Source organism: Epinephelus fuscoguttatus, linkage group LG16, assembly GCF_011397635.1.
Source record: "Epinephelus fuscoguttatus linkage group LG16, E.fuscoguttatus.final_Chr_v1".
Taxonomy (NCBI): domain Eukaryota; kingdom Metazoa; phylum Chordata; class Actinopteri; order Perciformes; family Serranidae; genus Epinephelus; species Epinephelus fuscoguttatus.
The window spans coordinates 25,929,375-25,954,325 of record NC_064767.1 but is presented as its reverse complement, the minus strand read 5'-3'; the positions used below and the strand labels follow the sequence as shown (position 1 = coordinate 25,954,325).

The 24,951-nt window shown below is 40.3% G+C and overlaps 2 protein-coding genes and 1 pseudogene across 3 annotated transcripts; 1 reads left to right on the top strand and 2 right to left on the bottom strand.

Annotated features, from left to right (window-relative positions):
* Positions 1-1,676: 1,676 nt before the first annotated feature.
* oit3 (oncoprotein induced transcript 3) lies at positions 1,677-13,949 on the top strand. The gene is made up of 9 exons (XM_049600346.1): positions 1,677-1,790; positions 6,524-6,898; positions 7,013-7,123; positions 9,559-9,681; positions 9,803-9,925; positions 11,712-11,872; positions 12,069-12,481; positions 13,466-13,565; positions 13,747-13,949. The coding sequence occupies exons 1-9, from the start codon at positions 1,733-1,735 to the stop codon at positions 13,903-13,905; spliced, it is 1,623 nt and encodes a 540-aa protein (XP_049456303.1). The 5' UTR covers positions 1,677-1,732; the 3' UTR covers positions 13,906-13,949.
* A 226-nt stretch (positions 13,950-14,175) lies between these two features.
* Positions 14,176-17,131, bottom strand: pla2g12b (phospholipase A2, group XIIB). 2 transcript variants are annotated; one of them, XM_049600354.1, is made up of 4 exons: positions 16,263-17,131; positions 15,660-15,748; positions 15,361-15,526; positions 14,176-15,260 (listed from the first exon to the last, which is right to left on the bottom strand). In XM_049600354.1, the coding sequence occupies exons 1-4, from the start codon at positions 16,858-16,860 to the stop codon at positions 15,142-15,144; spliced, it is 972 nt and encodes a 323-aa protein (XP_049456311.1). In that variant the 5' UTR covers positions 16,861-17,131; the 3' UTR covers positions 14,176-15,141. The 2 variants fall into 2 exon arrangements, with proteins under 2 accessions (XP_049456311.1, XP_049456312.1); XM_049600355.1 differs by having other exon boundaries at positions 15,672-15,748.
* A 1,600-nt stretch (positions 17,132-18,731) lies between these two features.
* On the bottom strand, positions 18,732-24,374 carry LOC125903869 (uncharacterized protein C6orf118-like; annotated as a pseudogene).
* Positions 24,375-24,951: the final 577 nt, after the last annotated feature.

Genomic DNA, 24,951 nt, shown 5'->3' with positions numbered 1-24,951 from the left:
AAAAATACACAAATTGCATCTAGACAGCATGGATATGTTAGTAATTTGTTTTTAACAGTGATTTATTGGCTCCATAAGTGAAAAACTGATGTTTAAAAGTACCATTTTTGCATTGACTCCAATTGTTCGCATGAAAGCGAAATTCAAAATGCTGTCAAAAATTCCATTTTTGAGATAAAATTCTGATATTTTCCAAACATCATCTACCATGACTCTAGAATTTTGTCTTTTTTTTAATGAACATTGAAAATGTATTTAGCAAGAATTTGCAAGTATTTGATTTTGATGCACTGTAGGCTCAATTTTCAATAAATCAAAAATCTGTGTGGATCGTTAGTGTAGGACAGTCTGAAGATGCTCTGTAGCAAGTTTGGTGTCAATTGAGCAAAAATTGCGGGAGGAGATAGGTTTAATAAGTTTTACAGTTTTTGAAAAAAACAGTGATGGACTTCACAATTTGCAATAGGTTTAAGTGTACAAAAGTTTCTTTGGTATTGGGGCTACATTTTGGTGAAAGTTGCAAATCTGTAGCACATATGGTTGATTTGTTGTGAATTTTCAAAATTTTGAACTTTAGAGGTTTGCTGTAGCGCCACCATCAGAACTATTGGCCTGTTTTTGCAGCTGAGGCAGTCTGGCATGGGACTGGACCATGTGCAAAGTTTGGTGATTTTTCGCGCATGGGAAGTATGATTTCCTAAGAAGAAGAAGAAGAAGAAGAAGAAGAAGAAGAAGAAGAAGAAGATGCAGCAAAACAATAGGGTCCTGGCAGCTTAGGCTGCCCGGCCCCTAATGATCAAACTAAATTCAGCCTAAACATTGCAACTATGATTAGAAAGATGGTTCAAAAATTCTAAACTCTGAGAACTAAATTAACCTGAAATTCTGAGGGAAAGTGAACAAAAGGGGATCATTAAAAATGAAGAACTATATACAGCTTTCCTATACACAGTGTGATTATGCAGTACTAGTGTCATAAAGTGCTGATTGAATCTGCCTGTGCTATAGAAACCAGCAGTCAGGGGGGCTAATGATGTCTTATTTCCAGGAGTAATCACAAAAGAAGAATCGCATGTTCCGCCTCATTTCTTCCAACAGCCCGGTGGATTAATGTCTCCATTGATTTAATTACATATGAGAAACAAAAACTGCGCGTGTCAGGTTAGTTTGGGCTCTTTCTAAATGAAAAGGGGCCAAGCTTTAGATATTTTCTGGCCGGTGCCATAGTGGTCAAGTAATGAGCTAGATGAGAACATATTCACTCTACTGGCACAGCGTGTCCTCAGTGTGCAAACCTCGCCGTCGCCTTTAAGTGAGAGATGCTCCCGCACGACACTAAGCAGATTAATCAGATTGGTTTAATGCCGCTGCAGATTAGATCACTGCTCGTTCTTCCACACCCTTTAAATCAGGAAAGATGAGACAGAAAAGATATTAAGACATGTAAAATAGCCATAATCACACTTTTTCACAGCATGACAGCAAATAATAATAGGGTAGTGTATGGCTGTGTGTGCAGAGATAGAGGGAGGAGAGTGTGAGACAATAGGAGGATGGTCCTGTTGCTGGATTTGGGGAGCAGAGGGTCAAGAGGTCAAGGTGGGACAGACAGATATGACAAAATGACACATACAGATAAGAGGCGCCTATTAAAGACAGGCTTCCCCGAAGGATGAACCAGAAGAGCCACATACATGTACACACTCAGGCCTGAACTCTAAGAAAACACATCATGATTTTTTGGGTGATTGCCAGTCTGCTGCTGGAGGTTGTTGCAGCTGCCGGTGTAGGTGAGTGTGACATTTCATGTTTTCATTCTAAACAAGCTGGTATGTCCTTTATTATCATAGCAGTCAAATCTGCATGTTAACGGTGCTTGTTTTTAGTATAGATTAAAGGATAAGGCTGACATGATTCAACATATTTCTTATTGTCAATGAATCTCATGAAAAGACCAAAACCAAAAATGTGTTGGTCCGTCTCCCAACACTTTTGGACTTACCTAACCGATTTGTTACACTCAGCTCCAAGTCTATTTATTTTTTTAAGTCCTGACAAATGGACCACAAGTAGCAAATGTCTAGTGAATGTCACTTTAATCGGGGTAAACTGTGCATTTCGGGACAAGGGAGTACGTTTTGCTTTAACACAAGAGCATGGATACCAAGAGGCAATGCTCAATAGAACGCCCCCTAGCAACAGACTTGCCCATGGTTTCGTCCTACCATCGCCATATTGGACTGTCAGCAAACCACAGCAGACCCGCTTGCATACAAAAATACACAGACAAACTGAAGTATATCGCTGTTAATTGTGCTTACAATGCTACTCACCTCATGATAGCTTGGTCACAGCTGCACATTTTTGTAAAGCAAAATATAGACTTTAACAAAAAAACAAAATGAAGAAAAACGGCCTTTGCATATTACATCCACTTATGAGAAGATTAACTTAATTACTCAATCTACCAAAAAAAAAAAAAATCAATATTTTAACTAGAAACATGAATGGCTTAATATATAGGCTATATATATATATATATATATATATTGGTAGATTGGCTGATAGGGTGATTTTGAAGGAGTAATTAAGTTAATCTTCTATAAGTGTTATCGTCCCTCCAAAACTGGCATATTAAATGGATATTAAAACACTTTAAAATTTACACCTCAGGAGTTCTTACCTGTCGGGATCCTTCGGGAAACGGTGGAAGGCCAGGTGCGGGGTGTCCCACTGATAGTTGTTGCAGTTAATTGCACTACACTGTTTTCTTTTACTTTTTTTCTCCTCTCTCCTTGACATCTTGCATGTCGTCTGGGCACAACAGTCCAAGCTCAACAGTCCAAAATGGCAGTAGCGCCCCTAGTGTCTGTTGGCAGAAATTCAACGGAGCTTCGTCTCTTGGTATCCATGCTTTTGATAGCGAGTGGGTCCTCATGTACGCAGATCGCCATGTTGTGCCACCATGTTTCTACGGTAGCCCAGAATGGGCAAACCAAACAGTGGCTCTAGATAGGGCCATTCACATTTTTGTGTCTTCGTTGGCAACTGTACTTAGCTGACCTTTGGCGATGAGAGCGTCGGAGGAGCACTGATTTTTTTTAATGTGAAACTGCTTTATTCCATGTTTTACCGGTTTAAATCACCTGGTCCATTTAATTAGGAGAGGACGAGTCCTCTGTAGATAGTTCAGCTTACTGTAGGAACCTTTTGAATGTCTGGCTCAGAAATAAGGTGAGCACACATTAAGTTATCAGAGAAAATGGGTGAGCACACAACAACAGCTGCTTGGCTAGAACAGCATAGGAGAAACATTGATTTGTGATGTGAAACTGCTTTATTCAGTGTTTATACCAGTTTTATTGCTTAGTTTAGAGATGAAGAGACCTCTGTGGATAATTAGCCTCCCCTCTGACCAATGAAAACTGAAGGACTTATGACTGGGAGATGTTTCAGCTGGTTGCAATCTGCAAATCTCACCACTAGATGCCACTAAATCCCCCTAAATCTTACACACTGCTCCTTTAATTTCATGCATACTGGTGAAATGTTCTGCATTTTTGCCTTTTCCGCCTCAAATTATGGTGGAAATGTCTTTAATTTGGTCAAAAATAAAAGTCCTCTACTATTTTCATGTTTTCACTGGGGGAGGAGAAATGCACATCTGCATATTTAGGGAAACTTATCCCCTGCCCCCCACCCCCTGAAAAATCTACGCCTATGTTTCACAGTGACTATTTTCAGCAGAGCATTAACACACCTTTGGTGCTCTAGTCAATAAATACAGCAGCAGGTTGGTGTACAAGGAATTTCTAATGAAGCGAGGTGTTGTCCAGTGCAGCTGTGTGGCTCATTGATGTGTTTTTGATGGCTTTTGGGGGTCTGTGGCACAGAGGGATAATATATGTCAGGCGTTGGCCACGCAAGGAGGGCAGGTGTTAGTAGGATGAATTTATTGTTAGTTTTAGTCCTTTCATGGGATCTGTAAACACAGAGAAAAATAATAGCGTATTGCCAGCTTTATGCTTAAACAAAAAATATTAATTGCAAAAACTAATAAGGTTGGACACTGTTTACTCTGGGTCTTCATCTTCATCTGTGCAGAGGCTAGAGTCTGACTTGGGTTAGGCTTGGCTCCACGCTCCCTTAATAGCCATATTAAGTTATTCAAGCCCCATCTGGAAGATTTAACGCTCCCATTAGCATACACCCGCATGAGTCAGCTATGTCCTCTGCCCCTTCTGTGCTGCCCGAGCTAGAACACAGTTGGTCAGTCGTACATCTCCAAAACTGGTCGTTTATGTTGTCAGTGGGCCCAGGCCGTGGATTGATCCCTCTGCTTTTATTGGAGCAGTGGGTCGTGACAAGATGGACTGTTCATTAGTGGATGAAGGGAGAAAATGATATGTGTGGTGACATCATATAGCGTCAGAACATTAGTCCCATCTCACACAGCTATGTCGTCATAGCTTTCGGGAACTAAAGCGTCAGTTAGTTCATTTTTTCTTAGCATAATGTGGTGTTTGTGTGTTTTTATGTTTACTTGTGAAAGCAGATATTAGGGAAAAGATTAGTTACTATAAACCTCCATTAAATGTCACACAGAAAGCGTAAACATGGATATTTTATGTAGAGCAATCCAACTAAATGGAAAGCCTGAGGGTTTGGTTATAATGCTAGTTACTGCTCCAGTTGAGTGTAATGTGCTGGTGTCAGCTGTCATGTTACTTGGCTCCTGGCCTGTCACTGAAGATGCTTTACTGTCAGGCTGATGAGGCTCCCGCTGTTTCCTCATCCCTGCTGATTCTCAGTGATTAACACTTACTCTTGCTCACTTTGCCCGATCCCATCATCCCACATGTATTCTTCTTTTCCCTTTGTTTTATGTCTGCAACTTAATTACCCTGTTGAGAGGGCATGAGGAGAGCGAGAGGCTATTGATTGTTTTTGCTGCACTTTGTTTACTCTGCTTGTTTAGTTGTTCTCCTGATTCTGCAAAGCTAAACCGGAGTGAAAAGAGTCGCCACTGACAGGACTGGATAAAGAGCTCTTTGTGAATGGCTTGTTGGCTGTAGGTTCAATTAGAATTGACTCTGTGTTACAGTTTATCTTGGTGGTCCAAAGGTCTGTTTCATGGTTGCAAGTTTGCTCAAGTGACCACAGAACATGGGGCGGCATAAAAGATATACTGCTTGTCTATGGATGGAGCAGAAATTTGAAGCTTTCTAAAGGGTCACTTCACCAAAATTAAAAAAAGCATGTGGCATGTAGTGGCATCTAGCCAGGCAGGTAGTTTCTGAATTTCTTCTGCACTATTTTCTACTGAGAGCTACTGTATTTCCAGAATGGCCTGTGGAGTATAACCAGGGCAGGACCCTGTTTTGAATTCGTTTTTGTGGGCTTTTCATGCCTGTCTTTGTAAGTTGACTCCAGAGGAAATGAGGGGAAGGAGATATGGGGAAGAACTTGCAACAAAGGTCCCTGTCAAACCGGTGGTATTATGATTCATGGTTGTCACCTTAAACCCCTAGAGCGCCACTGTTTTGGATGTCATTTAAATGTAATTTCCCAATGCTGTGAGTGCTGGAAACAAAATAAATTTCAGAAATCCCAAAACCTAGACTGATAAAAGAAAAATATATCTGCATGCCTGTATAAGAATAATGTGAGCAAACATGTTTTCTTTTCATAATGTGGGTGAACTTGCCCTTTTACAGTGATGGAGTAAGTATTTAGAAATTTTATATTGAAAATTAGCAATACTTCAGAATGCAATGTTCCTTTAGAAGTAAAGGTATTGCATTAAAAGTGTTACTTAAGTAAAGGATAGCAAAATATACTCCAGAGACCACAACTTTTGTTTGGTATGCATTTTTAATTTCTCCTATACTATCTGGGATCACCTAGGACCCAATGTTCTCAAATGAGACGACAACAAAGTCCCAGTGTCTTGTACTTCCTAATTAACAGTGTCTTATCTTGTTACTGTTGCTAAAATTGGTCAAATTTGTTACCATATCAAACTACAACTGCCATTTTGTTTTTACATGGATTAGTGTGCTGTGCTCTTACTACCATAAGATGGCACAAAAAAGTGTCTGCAAACAAGGACAACAGGTCTAAGTTAAGTAAAATGAAGTACAAGGTCAAGTAAACCCAAAATTTGATGTCCACATATGAGGACACAGGGTCTCAGGAGGATATTGCTACAGTATCATAAGTTAATGTCGTATTATAGTGTTAGCAGCTAATATTAATAACTCCATATACTATTGTGTAATTTAACCTATATAAGGACATCATCATTAGTAAAAATAAATGTAATGCAAAGTTAAAGTGCACTCCGTATACCTCTGAAATCTAGTGGACTACAAATTAATGTAGCTCAAAATGGATATGCTTAAGTAAAATATAGTACTTGTCCAACCAACCCCTCTGGCTTATCCTTCTTATCTCAAAAAACATTTCCATCATTTTTTTTAAAGCATACGCACCTAAGTTTTGCTCATCTTTTCCGCCTCAGCCCTGGACCCATGCTCTGCCTACATCAGCCTGAATGAACCCTGGAGAAACACAGACTACCACGTCAACCAGTCATCTGGTGTCCCCCTGTGCGACAGCCACATGTCTGGAGAATGGTACCGCTTCACTGGCATGGCCGGGGATGCCATGCCCACTTTCTGCATCTCTGAGAATCACTGTGGCACCCATGCTCCCATCTGGCTCAACGGCAGCCACCCTCAACCCCACGAAGGCATCATCACCCTGCCCGTGTGTGCCAGCTTCAGTGACAACTGCTGCCAGTGGAATAGCACTGTAGACGTGAAGGCCTGTACTGGAGGATACTTTGTCTATCGCCTGCCCAGACCCTCAGTCTGCTTCCATGTTTACTGTGGCCGTGAGTGAGCGTGTGTGATATATAAAAATCCAATTATTTTACTGAGTTAATTTTCATTTTCTAATCTATTGTCTCTTTAATTTGTTTTTCTCTGTTTGTGTGTGTGTTGCAAAGATTTCTATGATATCTGTGATGAGGTGGACTGTCTAGGTCCCAGATGTCCCGAGTCTGACTGTCGCTGTGCACCTGGAACTGTCCTGGGACCAGACAGACAAACATGCCTGGGTAAGACAGACAGACAGGGAGGGAGGAAGAGAGGGCACAGATAAGTTGTGTAGCAGACATGGAAGATGGATAGGCTGGAAATGGTTTCTGAGAAACAATTACAGGGGAAATCAATCAGACTGGCTTTGCAGTATGTTCAGCCATTGTTCAGATGAATACAATCATATGTCTGGATAAGCTGTTCGTATTTAAATGTTTACTTGACTTAATAGGATAACCATGATATTGGGCAGAGCCTGCAAACACCACAAAAACAAATAGAGTCAAGTGGTTTGTTTCCCTTTCATCATGAGAATTTAATATTATCAAACATTTTAATAATTGTAATTATTTGTCCTCAGAAATGCTTCACATTCATCCATGCTGACAGGGATATAATTTCAATTTCATGAGTGTGAAAGTTAAACATTGACCGTAAAAAGTAGTTTGTCAGAAATCATTTTAATCAGGTCCACTTACATTAAATTTTTCGTTATTGTCATTGCACAAATACCAGTGCAATTAATTGCAGTTTAGCATCTAACCAGACTGTGCAAACAGCAGCAAGTGGCATATAGATGAAGACAACATGTCAGTTAACATTTTCAAATATAATTTGCCTCATGTCTGGACCGGCTATTCTCAAGCTTTAGATAGCTTTATGGGGTGTCCCATTTCACATCTCCATTATTTGGAAGTCCTAACAAACACGTTCAACCCTCAGAAGTATGAATGGGTGCTGAATCCTCAATGAAAAATGTTTTTGTGAATAAATTATGTAATCGTATGTATAAAAAGTACAAATAGCTTTAAATGTGTCTGCATCTCATAGTCTTCGTCAGCAGATGGAGTTTGTTTAAACTAGGCAAACTCCATTTGCTAAATTTAATGTCTTGACCCAGCTGGCATTGGACATCAATATGACGTCAGAAAGACGTACCATATGGCTCTTACGCTGCACAGACATTAAATTTGGTTGGAATGAAAATTAAGTTGATGATATTTTAAATGTCTGACAACGTTGGAATTTCACGCTGTGTGACATTATGCAGTAGCTGGGGTTTGCTTTCCACACCTTACGTCTAAATGTCATTATTTCACGTCAAGATGATGTTAGCATGTTTTGAAGATGTTGGATTTTTGTTTCTTAACAACACAACTTAAAACCAACAAAATGTCATTGTCATCTGTTGTCAATATTCTACACTGTACTGACATTAAATTTTGGTAAACCGCCATTACAACCTAAATTCAACTAAATATCAATGTGTAAAATTGCAAATTTAAACCAACAACCCAGTGCCCCATTTTCCCAATGTATCTCGTTAGCTATTACCTTTGGCTAACGATATTAGGACATAGAAATACTTTGCACATCTATTTCCAAACAGGTGTGTAGGAGGGGGACAAGTAGATAAACTCCCACACACTCCCTGATGGAGGTCTAGTCACCCAAAGGTTGTAGCATTAAAATCATTATTTTTGCAAGTTAGACAGTGTGTGGGAGTTTTTTCTACAGGCTAACTATTTTAACCATTTTCCTTTGTCTATAAACTAACTTAACATTAACGCTTTCAACTGTTTAGCTGCTACTCAAGCTAGCTGTAAGTTATCAACTTCTCTGCTCGCTTGCTAACTAGTTTTCAAACACTCTTAAGTATGTAATTGCTTTAAGATGTTACAGCTGACTTTATATGTGGATATATTCTTTAAATCAGATTGTAAATTCTATTTTATCAACGAAGTTAATTACTCCACAAACTACGCATGGTTGGGAAACCCTACCCTACTGTGCACGGCCCTGTGACTGCTGCCAAAGCCATTTTCTGTAGTTTCTATAACCTGTAGGATTTGTGTTTAAATGTTACAATTCCATACTTATAAAGTTAATTCTAGTTTTATATATTCTAAATGATAAGATGAATCATAAAGTAGGAAGGATGGGTGCAAAGCCTGATGAAGGAAGCAGGGATAGAGACAGACTGAAATATTGTTTTTTGTATTTGCTGACTCTCCTAAAGGTGGAGGTGTGTATGTGTATGTGTGTGTATGTGTAAGTGGTATACTGGATAGTACACCTAATGATGGGTGACAGGCATGCAGTGGGAACCTAGCCGGCCTGAAAACTCCCATTATCTCATTATTCACCCATCAACCAAATCTGCCTTTCGCTGTCTCAGAAATGACTTCTTCATTCCTCCATCCTCGCCTCACTCCCTTGCGCTCTCACTTTAGTCCCTCCTTTTATTTCACCCATCATTATTTCTTTACCAGTCCTCAGTATTATAAACGCAGTTTTAAAGTCCTTTAAAGCCGATTTATCATCTTCCTCCCAGGAACAGTGAGTGAATTGCCTTGAAGTGATAAACTCCACCCATCTGCTACTCAGTCGATTAAAACAGGACTTGTCTGATAATAATATCTGACCCAGCTGTGGTGTGTCTCCCAATGTTCAGATGTGAATGAATGTGAGAAGGGCAACGGTGGCTGTGCAGAGGTGTGTGTGAATACCAAAGGCTCCAGACGCTGTGAGTGTGGGCCAGGCCGTGTGCTGGACAAGGATGGACGCAACTGCAGAGGTACATCCATGTTCTGATGTGCATGTAACACACACACGTCAAGGTTTTACTGAGACATTTAAACCAGGAACACCAAACAGTGTTCTTAACCTTTTCCTTCTCTCTGTGTCGTCGCATGCAGAGATAGCAGGCTGTCATGTTAACAATGGAGGCTGCAGCCATGGCTGTTCCTCACTGCTGGACTCCTATCAGTGCCACTGTCCCAGAGGGCTGGAGCTGGGAGAGGACAAACGCACATGTCAGGGTGTGTATCAGTGTGTGTGTGTGTGTGTGTGTGTGTGTGTGTGTGTGTGTGTGTGTAAGGTAGATATCGAAGATGGATAATCAATCAGACAACAAGGCAAGCTGACACAGAGATGCATGACTACATTAATCTGAAAAGATGTTATAGATAGCACAAGTTTGACCAAAATGCATTTTCTCAGGCTGTAACTGAATTTATATCATTTCAGCGCAGGGTTATTTATCAGCGGTGTAAAATAATCTACAGATCTTTGGTTTGGCAAAAAGGGATGTTGGTTTCAGACCACTTACCTCAGTGTCTCTTTTGACGGTAGAGGAAAGCTAATGATTGTTTTTGCTGGGGCTTTATCTGCAGATTATTTTCTGAATAACTGGTAACATTTAGTCTATAACATCAAAAAAATATTAGGAAAAATCAGGCCATGTCTAAGGTGACATCCTCATATCACGTTCTTTCCAAGCAACAGTCTGAAGGCTGAAGATTTTTTTTTAATTACCTGTTAAAGCAGGCAGCTACAGTATGCTCCACAAAATCTTCCACAGGCTACAAAAATATGTTTATAAAAATCTGAGGATCATTTGGCAGGAGGACCTAGGGTGTGATCTGAGTGATGCAGAAAAGGTTATAAGTACCATTAAATACTGGGAAATATATAAAGGAGGCTAGGGGGAAATGTTGTCAGTATGAATTTATACATATGTTTATTTTGCTCCATCTAAACTCTATGGGATGGGCTTGCTGACAAATCATTTATTTGGAAATGTCAGATAGAAACAGAAACATTAGTACATTCAATTTGAGAGTAGAAACTTGTTCACCCATTTTAGGAAGGAGAACTGAAATACATAGGGAAGTGGTTTAACGGTACCATCTTCTCCTTCTACTTCTTCTGGCATATGTCCTTAGACCATCAGCTTTGTTGAGGCAAGCCAGTCCAGTGTTTCATCATCCAGGTCAGTTAGACCATGATTGCCATTTGGTGGCCAGTGTTTTGGGCAGCTGGTTATTATATGTTCCACAGATTGTAGTGGATCCCCACAGTCACAGTAGGTACTGTCCATGAGACTGCATTTTTGCAGTGCTGCTCCAAAGTATCCTACGCCTGTCCTTAGGCGATTGAGGGTTGTCCATTGCTTTTGGGGCAGGTGCTAGCTGGGAACATCTGTAGGGTCCTCAATGTAGCGCAGGAGCCTGACACTACCTGGATCACCAAGACTATGCCTACTGGGGCATCAAACAGATTTCCCTAATATATCAAAATATGACTTTGCAGTGATGAAGGTAGGGGTTGTTGTGGCTGTCCAAGTGATATTTAGATTACAGAGAGGTACATCCTCCCCAGATCTTCAAAAATGTATGGAATATAAATGGTACGATATGAACAGATCTTAGCTAGGGTCAGTGACAAAGGTGAGAACAGGGACACTGTGATGATCTGATTGCATTGCTATGATTGCTAAATGCTTGTTTTGGTTGTTCTAAATATTCAAACATTTATCACAGGTCTTTGGATATTGTGTAACTAAAGGGAATAATAGTGTCTGTTTGTGTATATCTAAATAAAAACTGTTAAATTTAGGGGTGCAACCATCTATTATTTTCATGATCAACTCATTAATGTTGATTACTTTCCCAATTATCTACCTCTCTTTATGTATGTCTTTACGCACTTAGCAAGCCAACAGATTGTGCGGTATATTTTCATCTCTTTGTCGTTGTATTTATGCACCATTTTATTTTATGGGACCATACTGACATGTCATATCTTTGCCTCCATGTTCCGCAGTGCCAGTCCAGTGTGATTCCAGCTCTATTGTTGTGTCAGTTCCTAAGGACCTTGTTGGAGGACTGGAGCTCTCCCTGTCCAACTCGTCTTGTCGAGGTGTCTCAAATGGCACACACATCAACCTCCACTTCAGCCTCAAGACCTGCGGCACAGTGGTGGAGGTCAGAGGTCATTGGGTTTAAATGCTTAGACTGAATGTGCCCAGGGTTTAGTCTCCAGGGTTAGGGACTGGTGACATATTTGATTATTATGTCAGTATATTAAAGAGCCATGCTTTAAAAGTGAGGTGTGCGAGGTTGTCACCGACTGAAAAAGCTATTACTGTAAAGCGCTTTTAAACTGAATGTTGACCCCCAGGTGACAGAGGACAAGATTGTTGGGACCAACCTGGTGACAGGCCTCCCTAGGAGCAGCCCGGGCAGCAGCAAGGACGTGATAGTCCGCACCAGCAAGTTAGTGCTCCCAGTCACCTGTGAGTTCCCCAGGGAGTATCAAGTGTCAGACGGATACCAGGCGAGTCAGCGCAGCTCAGCCCTCGAGCTGGCAGGCCACAGCGAGGGAGTCTTCCCTTTCTATCTGGAGCTCTTCAAGAGCGCAGAGTTCTCTGAGCCCTACCGCACCCCACCCCAGCTCCGCCTGCATGACTCCCTCTTCTTCGGGGTGGAGCCAAAAGAGAGAGTGGAGGGCCTTTCTTCAATGGTGGAGAGCTGCTTCGCCACACCAGGGCCCAAAGCTGACCAGGCCCTTAAGTATTACCTCATCAAAGACGGGTGAATAGTGTGGTACTTTGATCAGTTTTAATGCTACATCTTGTACTGCCTTGCACAGCACATTAATTGCAAAGGCCTTGAACCAGAAAATAGCACTGCTGGAGGAGTATATCCATTACTTTTTAAATGAATAGGTTTCTGTTTTGCTACCCTCTAATGCAAAAAGATATGATAAAGATTCAAGCTATTCCCAGTTCATGATCGCTTTCTACCAGGAAAATACAAATAACAGGTTTGTTTATAGTCGTGGGTGGTGGATTTCACCCACTGTGGCTGACTAAAAAGTGGTATTTATAGAAAACTTTACACATATTCAAGAGGAAGTCATGACCAAGTGAGCAAAGAAACTGCGTGGTACTGTACATGCATGGATACCAGAAGTAATAAAGAAACTATTTTTTTGTCATTTGGGTTAACTGACTCTGTAAAGGGTCTTGCTCATGCACACAATGAAAACTGAAGAGCTCTGTCTTTTTAATATTGCCTCACGCATACCAAAAATGCCTTTGTTTCCTGTGACTTTATTAGGACCCATAATAAACGTCATCAGGATCAGACCCAGCCGCTGTGTTTCCACAAAGTCTTACCGTAGCATCAGCTGCTGCATGGTTATAGGACAGGAAATCTCCACTCAAGGAAATGTCAAATAAAAAATACCACTGGCCTCGTCCATGTGATTAATGCAGAAAGAAAACAAGAATATTTTAAGCAGAAAAATCGAAACAAAGAACAGCCTTTTTATCTGGGGAACACTCCCTTTTGGCAAACCATTTCTCCGCGAAATCCAGAGAGAGATTTTCTTTTGCTACTCCACGGACACCAGCAGAGCAGAGCTGTAATCTGTTTTCATGATTTCCTATTAAAAATACAACAGTGTTTCGGGGCCTTGGGGCAGCTAGACGTGATAAATTGGCTTGTTAGAAACATATATGGATCATTGAGTACTGTGTTAAGCCTCTACTTTTCCTTTGGCTTCTTATTCAGGTGTATCTCAGATGAAACAGTGACACAGTACTCATCAAAGGACCAGCTCTCCAAGCACTACCAGGTCCCCGTCTTCAAGTTCGTTGGCAAGGACAACAGAGTGAGTTAAAAAAAAAAAAAAAAAAAAAAAAGCATGCTGGGAGCCAGCTGGCAAGTGTGTGTGGGCTTATGCCTATGTAGCATAAAGGCTGTATTCATAGCCTGAAGCAGCAGCATTCTTACACTGTGGAGGTATTCGTCTCTATCTGTACTCAAAACAAACCTGTCTCCTCTGTTTACAGCAAGTGTTCCTCCACTGCCAGGTGTTGGTATGCGGCACAGGAGACTCCCACTGCGCTCAGCATTGTCAAGGACGCGTCCGCAGAGAGGTTCGGACCAGTGAACCTCAGGTGCAGCACACACTGAGTGGAGGCCCCATCTACATCCTGCCTGAGCTGTGATGCTAACATAAAGCCATCATTTCATACACCATGAGAGCATGACTACGGCAGCAGCAAAATTACAACTGTGGAATAACAGATTACAGGAGAGTAATCAGTTTATTTGGTATTTAAAAGTCCCTCATATATACATATATGCATGCAGATGCACAGTATATGCAGTCTTCCATGTTCCTATGTAAGTCCCAGTGTCAGTCACAGTGCTGCAGATCACTTGAAGTCTGCTTAACACATCCAAGCTTGTGTGTTTCATCGCCACTTTGCCTGGCAGCACAACTTCCTGACATTACAGTGAATGACATTTCTATTAGAAATCATTCAGAGGGGCCACAGTTCATTTGTAACAACTACCGCATGAAGGATGTTTTTCTAGGTCACACTTTCAGGCATTTCTCAAGCCTGATTACAGCTTAAAGATTTAGTGGATTTAAAGAAGTGGTTTATATTTCACACCATCACCGACTTGAAAAATACATGTGGAGCACCCATAGATGTGTTCTGACTCATTTGCTCAGTATAATCGATGGCTCGGGGAGGATGTCACGCATCCCAGTGTGGTGGAAAAGAGATATCAGTGTGCCGTGCCCCGGAAATTATGCATACGCTTCATCACTGACAATTAATCTACAATTAATCATGTCAGTTTGACTGCAATTAGCCATGTATTCATTCTTAAAAAACAACAAATACTGGCAAATAACTTAGATCAAACATTAACATAGTATGTTTAACAGGCATTAGATTTACACGACACTGACTTAAGGTTTGAGCCGACCATCTTGATAAATAGCACAAAACAAATCATGTGCACCATAGTAATTAAACTGTGTCTCTCTATCTAGAGGAAATTAATCCAGCTGCAATCTCCTTCCCATCAGGCACTTTGTTTGGAGTCATAGTAATTTATGGTAATGGAGTCATAGAGGCCTAAAAATGGCCTAAAATGAAATGGAGAGTAAAACATGCATAAGCAGTTAATTAAGATTCTGAAAGTCAGATTCAGATACTTAATATTTGTCAGTACTGCCTATGAATAAAACCTGAGAAACTGTTCATTTGCATTCCCCACTGATGTTTTCTTTTCTTTTTTAACTCCCAGGCTGTGAATCTTGAGTGGGCTCTTGTGAAGTTAACTCCGTCTTGACATAAAGCCTATAAATACACAGTATAATATATATAAATACTCATGACTCTGTCTGTGAACACATTTGGGGAGTTTGTCCTCAGTGTCCTGTGTCACAGTTCATCCCTCTCCTCTCCCTCGCAGACACACGCTGCCCTCTGGCTGTTCATGTAAGGCCTACAACCAAGGGTCCCCACTGTGCTGTGGAGAGCGTCGGCCATAGATTCACAGGCTAGGGAGAAAAGATAGAGAAACAGAGAATATATATGAGATGTTCCTGGTGGTCACATTTAGACCACCCTATATATTGTAAATATCAGCAAATATCTCACCTTGAACTTTCGACACAAAGCCCAGACTCTTCTTAAGGTCGGAGCAGATGCCATACAGACATGTGCGAAACTTTGCGTCGCAGTCATTCTTGCTTGTGCCACAAGTGTCATAGCACATGTCAAGCTGGTTACAGCACTTTGTCATAGCAGGGATCCCCAGGTCAAGCTATTAAAAGAACAAATTGTGTCAGTGCAGTTTGCTAATACTAGCATTTAAGCTGTTACGGTTGTAGTCAGCTCCATTATTTGGCCTTAATGATATAGTTCTGGGCTGTTGGTGCTATAAACAGGTCACCTACAGCAGCATTCACCTGGAATCCCACCAAAGAGGAGCTGCAGCCGTTGGGCTCTGGGAGCTGGTAGCCTGGACGAGGTTGAGGGAGTTCTCCTATGAAAACAGATAAGCTCCATTTAATTTTCAAACTGAAATGAAGGCACATTAAAAAACTGATGTCATCATGTGCTCCCAATCAAGTTTCTACAGTATATCTCTGTTCTTGAGTATGTGTTGTTTCACAGATTAGATGTAACTTCTACTTGAGAACATCTGTATTGATTGCGTAACTGTAGGTACATCACCTCTTAGACTGATAACCAGAATGTATTCAGGTTTCATTATCAGTGCGCTGATGGCCTAGCATGTTGTAAATCAGTAGCTGATAAACAGACAGCAGGTGGATTGATTTGAGACTTAAAGTGTACTACGAAAACAATTACATAATAACAGATGGAATATTGGATGTGGACAGCATAATAATAATTTGGAAATTGACTGTACACATATGCACTGATTGACATCTTGGCTTTAAGCAACAACTCTGACTAGCTAAGGTTTCACCTCCAGCTACTGAAGGACTTGTGGCTCTCAAAACTTCACATTAATTAAAGAGATTCCCTCTTACCATATCGGCAGCGGTACTGACATACACCATTGTGCCCTCCTGCCAGCTCCACCAGGGAGTCAAAGTATCCGTTCATGGTCTGGAAAGTGCTTCTAATTGAGTTAAGGCTCCAGCTGTTATCGTCCTCCTGTGCCAAGGGTTTGTTTGGGGACTGATTCGTGTGGACTGGCCTGATGTCATTGTCCTCAGATGATGAAGGCTGCTCTTGGGCGACAGCTTCACCAGTAAGAGCTTCCATACCAGGGGCGTCTCCAGCAGGCCCGTCACTGTCTGTCCCTTGCTTTTCCGCTGTTGCACCATCTGCCACGGGGACATCCACTTCAGGTTTGTCAGCTGCTGGGTTATCTCCTGCAAATATTTTAGCCAGTAGATTGTCACCAAAAATGGAATTAGCAGCAGGTTCCTCAGCGGCAGGTGAGTGTGTCTCGACAGGAGCTACACCTTCTTCACCTGCTTCTACCGAGGCAGCTGCTACACCACCTTCAGTGACAACAGCTGGCTCCTCATCCTCACTTGCTTGATCCTGGTAGTGGCCTATAGTAGCACACATGCCCATGGACACGCAGAGGAGGAGCAGGGCCACAGTCCGAAGTGGCATGGTGTTGAACTGGTGACAATCCAAGCAGAGGAAGCTCTCCACAAGGTGAGGTGTTGCTTACAGGGTGAGAAGAGCTTAGACAGTGAGGGACAAAAACACACTCTGTTCCTACTGCCTCTGCCAGCCAGACTTTGACCTATGATTAGGTCCCAGCAGACAGCAAGGCACTCTATCGTGTTGGGGGCAAAGGTCACCCCATATCAATCCAAAGAGAGCCTCTTTATTTTCTCTAATCCTCTCATTCAGTGATTCTTAAACACATCAAATGAGTAATTTCATCACAGTTTTACCCACAAAGCTATAATTGGATTTTTATGACTCAAAAGTCACATGGAACTTGAGCCTGGAGGAAAAACCTCTGCGTATTCTCTTTAACACTCGACACATCTAATGCTGGCATTTCAGCTTGTGACCTTTATCTAGACATCACAAACTTAAAGGCATCTTCTCTGTTTTGATAAAGGTCACAGTCTGACACTTCAGCTCTGAATAAGTACAGAGACAAACATTATCTTGTACATTCGGCATGACTCTGCTGCCCTCTGGTGTTTGAATAGTAATTTGCTCCCAATGCTGTGGAAATGGGTCTTTTGACCTTTGCAGTGTCCCTGTCCAACAACACAGGTCTGTTTTATGGATATCAGTTGTGCATTATGTTAGGGGGGGGTTAAGTTTTTTCCTATGCTTGAATCAGGCTCTACAAATAAATACTTGTCTCCTGCAGCCAGAAATAAGAGAGGGACTGGTTGTCCTCCTAATCCTCTGTGCTTTCACGGTCAAGCACAGCTTCATACAGAATAAATCAGAAAAAGATGGCTGTGACAGTAACCAGGCCTTTTTTCTGCTTTGAAACAGTTCTCTTCTCAATCCATTAACATTCAAGCAGCTTCAGGCGGTACATACACAACTTATTTGATTTCTACCATAAGGTTGAAGTTTTTCATATTAACAAATACTAATTGGACTGCCCTGGGCCACAGAGCAACATATGTTAAGTGTCAAATTCACTGTTGTTCTTTAACGGATGGACAACTGGAATCTGTAAACCCAAATTCAATTACTCAAAGCTGCACTCAATTGCACTCTTGAGGCACTTGTACTATTCAGTACAATTCAGTGTTTTCACTGCCATTTTTACTTCTGCGTCACCACATTTCAGAGGCAAATATTGCACTTTTTGATCCACTACGATGATTTGACAGATACAGTACTAGTAGAATTATATAAGTTTAAAACTAGTTAATATATAAATTAAGGTTTTACGCACATGCTCATCTTTAAATGGAGAGTACATATTATAGATTAAGTCAACAATATTAAGTAGCCAATTGTAGCTTTTCTTCAACCAAATTCAACATCAAAATACTCCTAAAATGTTGCATCAGTAACAATAAAATAGTACAATATACATTATAAAACACAATTATAAAACAGTTAATATTTATGTACTTTTACTTAAGTGAGAATGCAGAATTTATAATGGAGTATTTGTACATTGTGTTATTGCTTGTTTGCTCACACTGGTGGTAGTTTCAAGCTGTGATCTAGAGCAGTATTGCTGGCAAAGACATTTTTTATATGTATTAAACCGAAGGGCGGTGACAAATATAATTAAGTTGCCTGCTGGTCCAAGACGTGATGCTATTAAATAGGTATTCCTTTATTTTACAGCACTTTTAAAACATCCATCTCAAAAACTGATCCTCTGGTTTACTTGCTAATGAAACTATTCACTGCTCGTATCTCTTAATGTCTCTCATCCCGTGACATCTTGGTGGTAAAACAGAAAGCAAGCATAAGTTAGAAAGAGTCACAAGTCTCCTAGACACCACATTGATGTTGTTTCCCAGAGTAAAAAACATGATCCACCATCACACAGCAGGACATGCATTAAAATCTGTAATACTTAAAAAAATGATGACGTAGAGGGAAAAAGGTCAAACTCCCCTGCCTTTTTGGTGGTCTTCAGACGGTCATTTGAAGCTATCAGTCTCATTATCTCTGTCTGGAAGCAAGCAGGAAAAAAAGCAAAATGAAAACTGCAGCCATGTGCATTTTCAGCAATCGTACTTCCTGCTTTGATTTTACTTCTCAAAGAGTGCAAAGGCAAAACTGTTGCTCAATATGATGTAAAAGCTAAGCTGTGTTGTCCATAAACTTGTGAGGAGAAGCACTGAGTGGCAGAGTTTATAGTTGATCTCTAAGCACCTGTAGATCTTTGATGCTGCTTTCAGTGGCCACAGTTTCAACAGTTGACACCGGCCTCTCCTAAAATTTCCTCCTTCACCTACTGGATCTCCCTTCACATGTTCAACACCCGATGGACACTTTTGGTGCAGTGGACGGCAGTTTTTTTTATCCTGCATCCCTGACAGAGATGTATCTGTCCAAACAGAGAAGAGCATAGCATAAATCTCTACTCGAACCCTACAGGCATTATAAAATCACAGCTGACTCACTGAAACTACAAAACCCTCTTCATGCCTCATGGCATGACAAAGTGATTATTTGTTCAGTCTATCCACATCAGAGACGCAGGACATTTAAAAGTTAGCATGTGCTGTTGCTTGCAGGGTAATATACAGAAAATGCTTAGAAGTGATTGAACCAATGATTAGATCTCCCAGTGTAGTCTTGAGACTTACTCTTCATGTCATTGTCCTCTGGGCCTTTGATAGCTGGAACATTCTGTGACTCGTTTTAGACTCTGAGGTTAAAAAAGAACAAACGTGCTTGAAGTGCTGAGACTTTATATAAATATTATTTATACTTTTTCATTCTGAGGGGTTAGAGGGATCCTTGCAGTACCAATTATTCTCCTCTAGAGCTCTTCTGGCCTCCTGCTCCAGCCTGCTAACCTCCTTTTCAGCATCTTCCAACTCCGTTTTCCTTACTTTGCCACTGCCAAGATTTGTGAGTGAAGCATATGTTACAGAACAGAACACAACAAAAGATACAGAACAACAACAAAAACATATTAAAACTTGTATTGTTTGCCACAAACACAAAAGATGCTTGAGCAAAATGTGACGATTGCAAAAGTTGCAAAAGATCGGTAATGTGCAACCCTGACCCCATAAACATATTCTGCTATGTCAAAAATACATGAAGTCTTTCCATTAAGAATAAAAAAGGATCCCATTGCTATCAGCCCTGAGGTCAGTTCCAAATGGACATATAGCCTTAAATCAACATGACAACATTTACCTCTGACCTTTTGACTGCACTACAGGTGCAGTTTTGTTTCATTACATGGACTTTATATTCAATACTGAGGTATAACTTATAAGACGGAGACATTCTTACACAGCATGAAAAGCAATGTTCAGACTTTGAAATTGCCTGAGCTTAATAATCCAACGCAATAAATATGAAGCCAGTATTTATGCTTGCTGACACCTACAGAGGGGAATCAGTGTTTTTGACAGGAAACAGGGTGAGAACGTCACATTAATGTCTCAGGTCTACGTGTATATTCAATACAAAATAATACAAATCATAATCTGTGTGGAAGAAGAAAAAAAACCATTATTACACTCTTTGTATTTTCTAGATTTTTTATGTGTCTTTGTAGACAGAATCAAAGCTTTGCTGAAACTAAAAATAATCATATATGTAAATTTACTGCTCATGGGCCAATCTCGTTGCTTCCTGTTAATCAACACAAGCTTTGTTGCATTACAGCGGACAGTTGAAAATGTAGACAGGTGTAGATGAGGTCATGATGCCGGGTACAGATCTTGTATGTCAAGTATTAAACTACTTTGTGTTAACAAATAATAATAATAATAAAAAGAAAATCAAAGTTACTGTAATATTTTAGCTACTGTTAAATTATGTGCACATCTTGTGTCCTAATATATGATAATCAAAAGTGCTCATTCCTGTAGTTTAACACTGTCAAACAATAAGAGTTCAGCTGCATGACAACCTCAGTGTCTCCACATTACAATTTTAGTATGTCAATTCATATTTTTTTTTATATGCAAAATGCACAAACGCTGATGATTCAGTGCCAAATTATAATTTTTTAAACAACACTGTGACCTAAGCCATTGTGTACACAACATAAACTTGCATGACCCTTACACATTTTTTATGAATGAGCAATATGCAACCATTGCCCTCTGATGACCTGCTCCCAGACGCATCATGACCAGGTTCCAGTGGTTGCTCTACTTCCGCTTGCTACACCAGGGACTCACTCTCTCTTGGCTCTAATACGTCTGACGGCACATGCTAAAAATGTGCTAGTGGGTAGAGAGGAAATGGAAAAACCTTAATTTCCCTCAGGATGCGTCCAAATACTGGCGAGCCTTCACATACATCATCAAAGACGTCACTGAACACCGCAAGGCGGTCTCTGCTGGGCCAGCTTTGCGCTGACAACCTTCTCAGCTCCTGGATATGACAGGAACACACACATGCACACACAATATTAGCACGTTAAGATGTGCCTGAGTGTCTAAGCGTGTCTTTATTCTGCAAGAGTTTGAGATGGCATGTCACAATTGCCAGCTCATGAAAAATGGACATATTAGAAAGCTTTAAAATTCCAAAAAATGTAAATTATAGAACTAGCTGCATGATGTCATGATATATGTGACCATTCTCACCTTCTGTAGTTTTCTCTCATGCTTCTCAGCTACATTTATTCCAGCCCAGAGGTCCTGCTTGACTACGAGTTGCTTGCCAATTTTGTGTTGGCCTTCGTTATTCAAGCATTTCTTGTCAGAATGTTATTTCCTCTCCAGATCTGATGGAGAGTTTTTGGGAGAAGGCTCTCAGCTAGACTGGCAAAGAGTCTGAGAACCAGCAAACTATCTTTGGTAGACATATCTTCTCTTTTGTCTGCATTTGACAAGCAATCAGTAGCCTGATGTTGTCTTGACCATGAGACTTCAGGCTCTACTAAAGCAGTGCCAGTGAAGAAGTCAGGAGGACACCCTTTCATTTCTTTCTTCTTTACATAAGGCCTTTCCTTTGTGCTGGGGTGTCAGAGGGTTTGATGTTTCTTCTAGGCTAGGAGACATTCTCCAGAAAGTCTGCTTTTTCTCCCTATGAGGCTGATTCTGGTTCAGGCTGCACGGCCCCACATGACCTGAGGAGTAGGTGAGGATATCAGCCTTCAGCAGTCAGCAGTCTGAAAACACACCTCTTAAAGGTGGCATATTCAGTGTAATGGTGACACACACATCAAAATTTGCACTGAGAATGACTTTTTGGTGATGATTTTATACCTAGATTTTATAATATGGATTTTTTGGTTCTTGATTTCTTTATTAACATATAACTGTAAACTGATTTGTTTGACTTCATGATCTATGGAGTCATTCATGCTTGTTTTTTTAACTGTGTCTTGTAAGATGTCCTTTAGTGCCTATTATTAAAATGCATTATATTATTTTTATTAGAAGAAGTTAGCTTACAGCTGCTGGACAAGGCTATTAAGGCACACAACAAACAAACAAAACATTTTAAAAGACACACAAGGTGTCCATTTCCTATTTTATGCAGCAAACTCTGTTGTTCCCACTGATAAATTTAACCCCAAGTGAGAGTGAATTTCTATAAACTGCATTTACTGATAAATGCTTTCTTTTAAAGTGCTTCACAATTAAATGGCAGGAAAAAGTTGAATAACAAGGAACTCAGCAATGTTGTACGTCTAAATGGGAATTATCTGTCCCTAAAAACACAAATTTGTGAAAACAAACTGAGATGAAGTTGTTTTTTCTCCCTTAGCAAACCTTAACTTCTGAATCAAATTGGATTTCCACAACCCTGAGGCACCTAGCAAACAGTCACCAGTGTTTAATATTTTGGTTTTTAAATAACTTTACTATATTTCTAATAAGCAGTTGAAGCTTGTAAACGAAACAGACACACAGAAGCCCTAAATAACAACCTCACCTGTTAGCTAACTGCACTTTTGTGCTGACTCACGACAAAGCAAACAAAAAAGAAACTTTCTTCATGGCCACAGCAGGCTGCTCTTTACTCGGTTGTCAAGGAGACCGAATCGCGTAATGCTTGCGTTTCATTCAGTGTCTTGATAATAATCGTACCCCTGAGCTTTGAGGTGCTAGATCTCATTTGCACACGATGGGGCACACATGAAGAGCAGTTAGCACTCAAACTTTTACATTTAATAAATTATTAAACACGAGTTTTCTATTCATAAAGTGATTTACATGATGAAAATAACGTTTAATCATTTAATTATTTGAAATGTAGACACCAGTCCTTACAGATATTACACAGGTGAAAGAATTCAACCAATCAGAAAAAGTGGAGTTACATGAACACAACTAGATGTTTGTCATTTGACTTTATTGGACACAAGTGTTTTAAATCAGTGAAGAGCCAGAAACAATACTGTGTGGCGTGTGGTTTCTGTCACACTGTGCACTGTAAATTCCTTACCATGGAAAACAATACACTCCAACAAATCCACAAATCCCATCTATTTCCTTTGGGTTTTCATATTTTGTGACATTTAAATATTTCCTGTGGACTCCCACAAATCCTTGCACACTGTAACCCAATTACCAGACAAATCCTGTAAACTTTGGTTATTGAGGGAAATCTGGTCACAGCACAACTCCAGTAAATGATTTAATCAAAGTATTATCTTAATCTGGTTATTCATAATAATTGGGGTGTGTTGTGCAAGTAAACACACAAGCAGTGTGTAGAGTGTAGTCTACAGAGCGAAAGAGAGGGAGGAAGGAAGGAGAGTCAAACTTGGCCTTGGGGCTTGAATGACCAGAATAGGAAAGCACCCAGATGGCAAAGCTGAGCATGAGGGAAGAGACAGTGAAACATGTTATGCTTCATTGAAACAAGAAGAGCTATCCAATGGAGTTTGCATTGATTTGCATTGCTGGGTCCTCCATTAACGCTTGATGTAATGATGTTAGATAAAATAATGCAGTGGAGGATGGAAGATGCTTCCAGAAGTTAAGAAGCTTGGGGATGTATTGCTCATGGCAGTGAATAGGAAATATCAAGGCTCATCTCCAAGTGCATCAGATAATACCTATTTAGAGGGTAAGTATGATTGTAGAGCCCATAGTGCCAAAAAAGGTGATAAATACAAATGATTACAGAACTTACTGACCACTGGTAAATCAAGAATTTCAGTAAGTAATAAAATGTAAATACAAAAACCTCTGTCGCTTGAACACCATTAGATAACTTCTTTTTTTTTCGTCATCAAGCAGGTATTCATTGAAGAGCGTGTTGCAATCTGTCACCCTTTTTACTCAGTCCTGATGAGTTTATTTTTGGTGAAAGCCAAAGGATGCATCCCAACCTCAGTGCCTGCTGACACCAGTGATGAAACCTTCATTGTTAGTTTGAGAAATAACAACTGAGGAAATTAACATACAACAACCGGCACTGATGCTGTGCTGCAAACGCTTTCACTGATATTCAAAAGCAGTAATATCCACCAAATACACTGCCAAACGGCGTTAAAGTATGTTTCATGACTAGTATATACCTTCCATGTACCCCTCACACCACAGACCCAAGTTTGCCATCAGGTGAAAACATACAGTGAAGCAGGGATCACTGAGAACATCTTTAACTGTATTTCTGTTGATCACTGGATCATACAGATTGACAGCACTGTTTTTCCTGCAGTGATGAATGGATGAGGTGAAAATATGGATGCAAATAAGAGACTTAAGTATTTCAATTTTCTGTTTTTGTGGTGATGGAGTGACTGTTTGTGTATTGGTTGTGTTGTATGTAATCACCACTTGCTTACACTGAACTCTACTTCTAAATGCAAAAAAGTGAAGAAGGAAATAAAAGAAAATGATGAATAATCAGCATTAAAAATGAGAAAAAAGAGAGACAAAAAAAGAGAGAGAAATGTCCCCACCAGGGGGAAATCTGAAGCAGGCTGGCGTGAAAAGGCAAATGATAACTATCTGATAATATTGAAATATAAACACCACTGAATTCATGACACTGAAATATTTTACTTTGAAAAGCATGCATCTGAATTTATTTGTTCCGAATGTGTCCGAATATATGAAATTTCTTGATTTTGAATTTCAAAAGCTGAATCTGAATACA

Excerpts from the sequence above, each read along its gene's own strand:
- pla2g12b (XM_049600354.1), bottom strand. The coding sequence starts at position 16,860 with ATGCCACTTCGGACTGTGGCCCTGCTCCTCCTCTGCGTGTCCATGGGC. Across the intron at positions 15,527-15,659 it reads GATTCCAGGTGAATGCTGCT|CTTGACCTGGGGATCCCTGC; the intron begins GTAGGTGACCTG and ends TTCTTTTAATAG. Across the intron at positions 15,261-15,360 it reads CTTTGTGTCGAAAGTTCAAG|CCTGTGAATCTATGGCCGAC; the intron begins GTGAGATATTTG and ends TTTTCTCCCTAG.
- oit3 (XM_049600346.1), top strand. The coding sequence starts at position 1,733 with ATGATTTTTTGGGTGATTGCCAGTCTGCTGCTGGAGGTTGTTGCAGCT. Across the intron at positions 7,124-9,558 it reads AGACAGACAAACATGCCTGG|ATGTGAATGAATGTGAGAAG; the intron begins GTAAGACAGACA and ends CCCAATGTTCAG. Across the intron at positions 9,682-9,802 it reads GGATGGACGCAACTGCAGAG|AGATAGCAGGCTGTCATGTT; the intron begins GTACATCCATGT and ends CGTCGCATGCAG.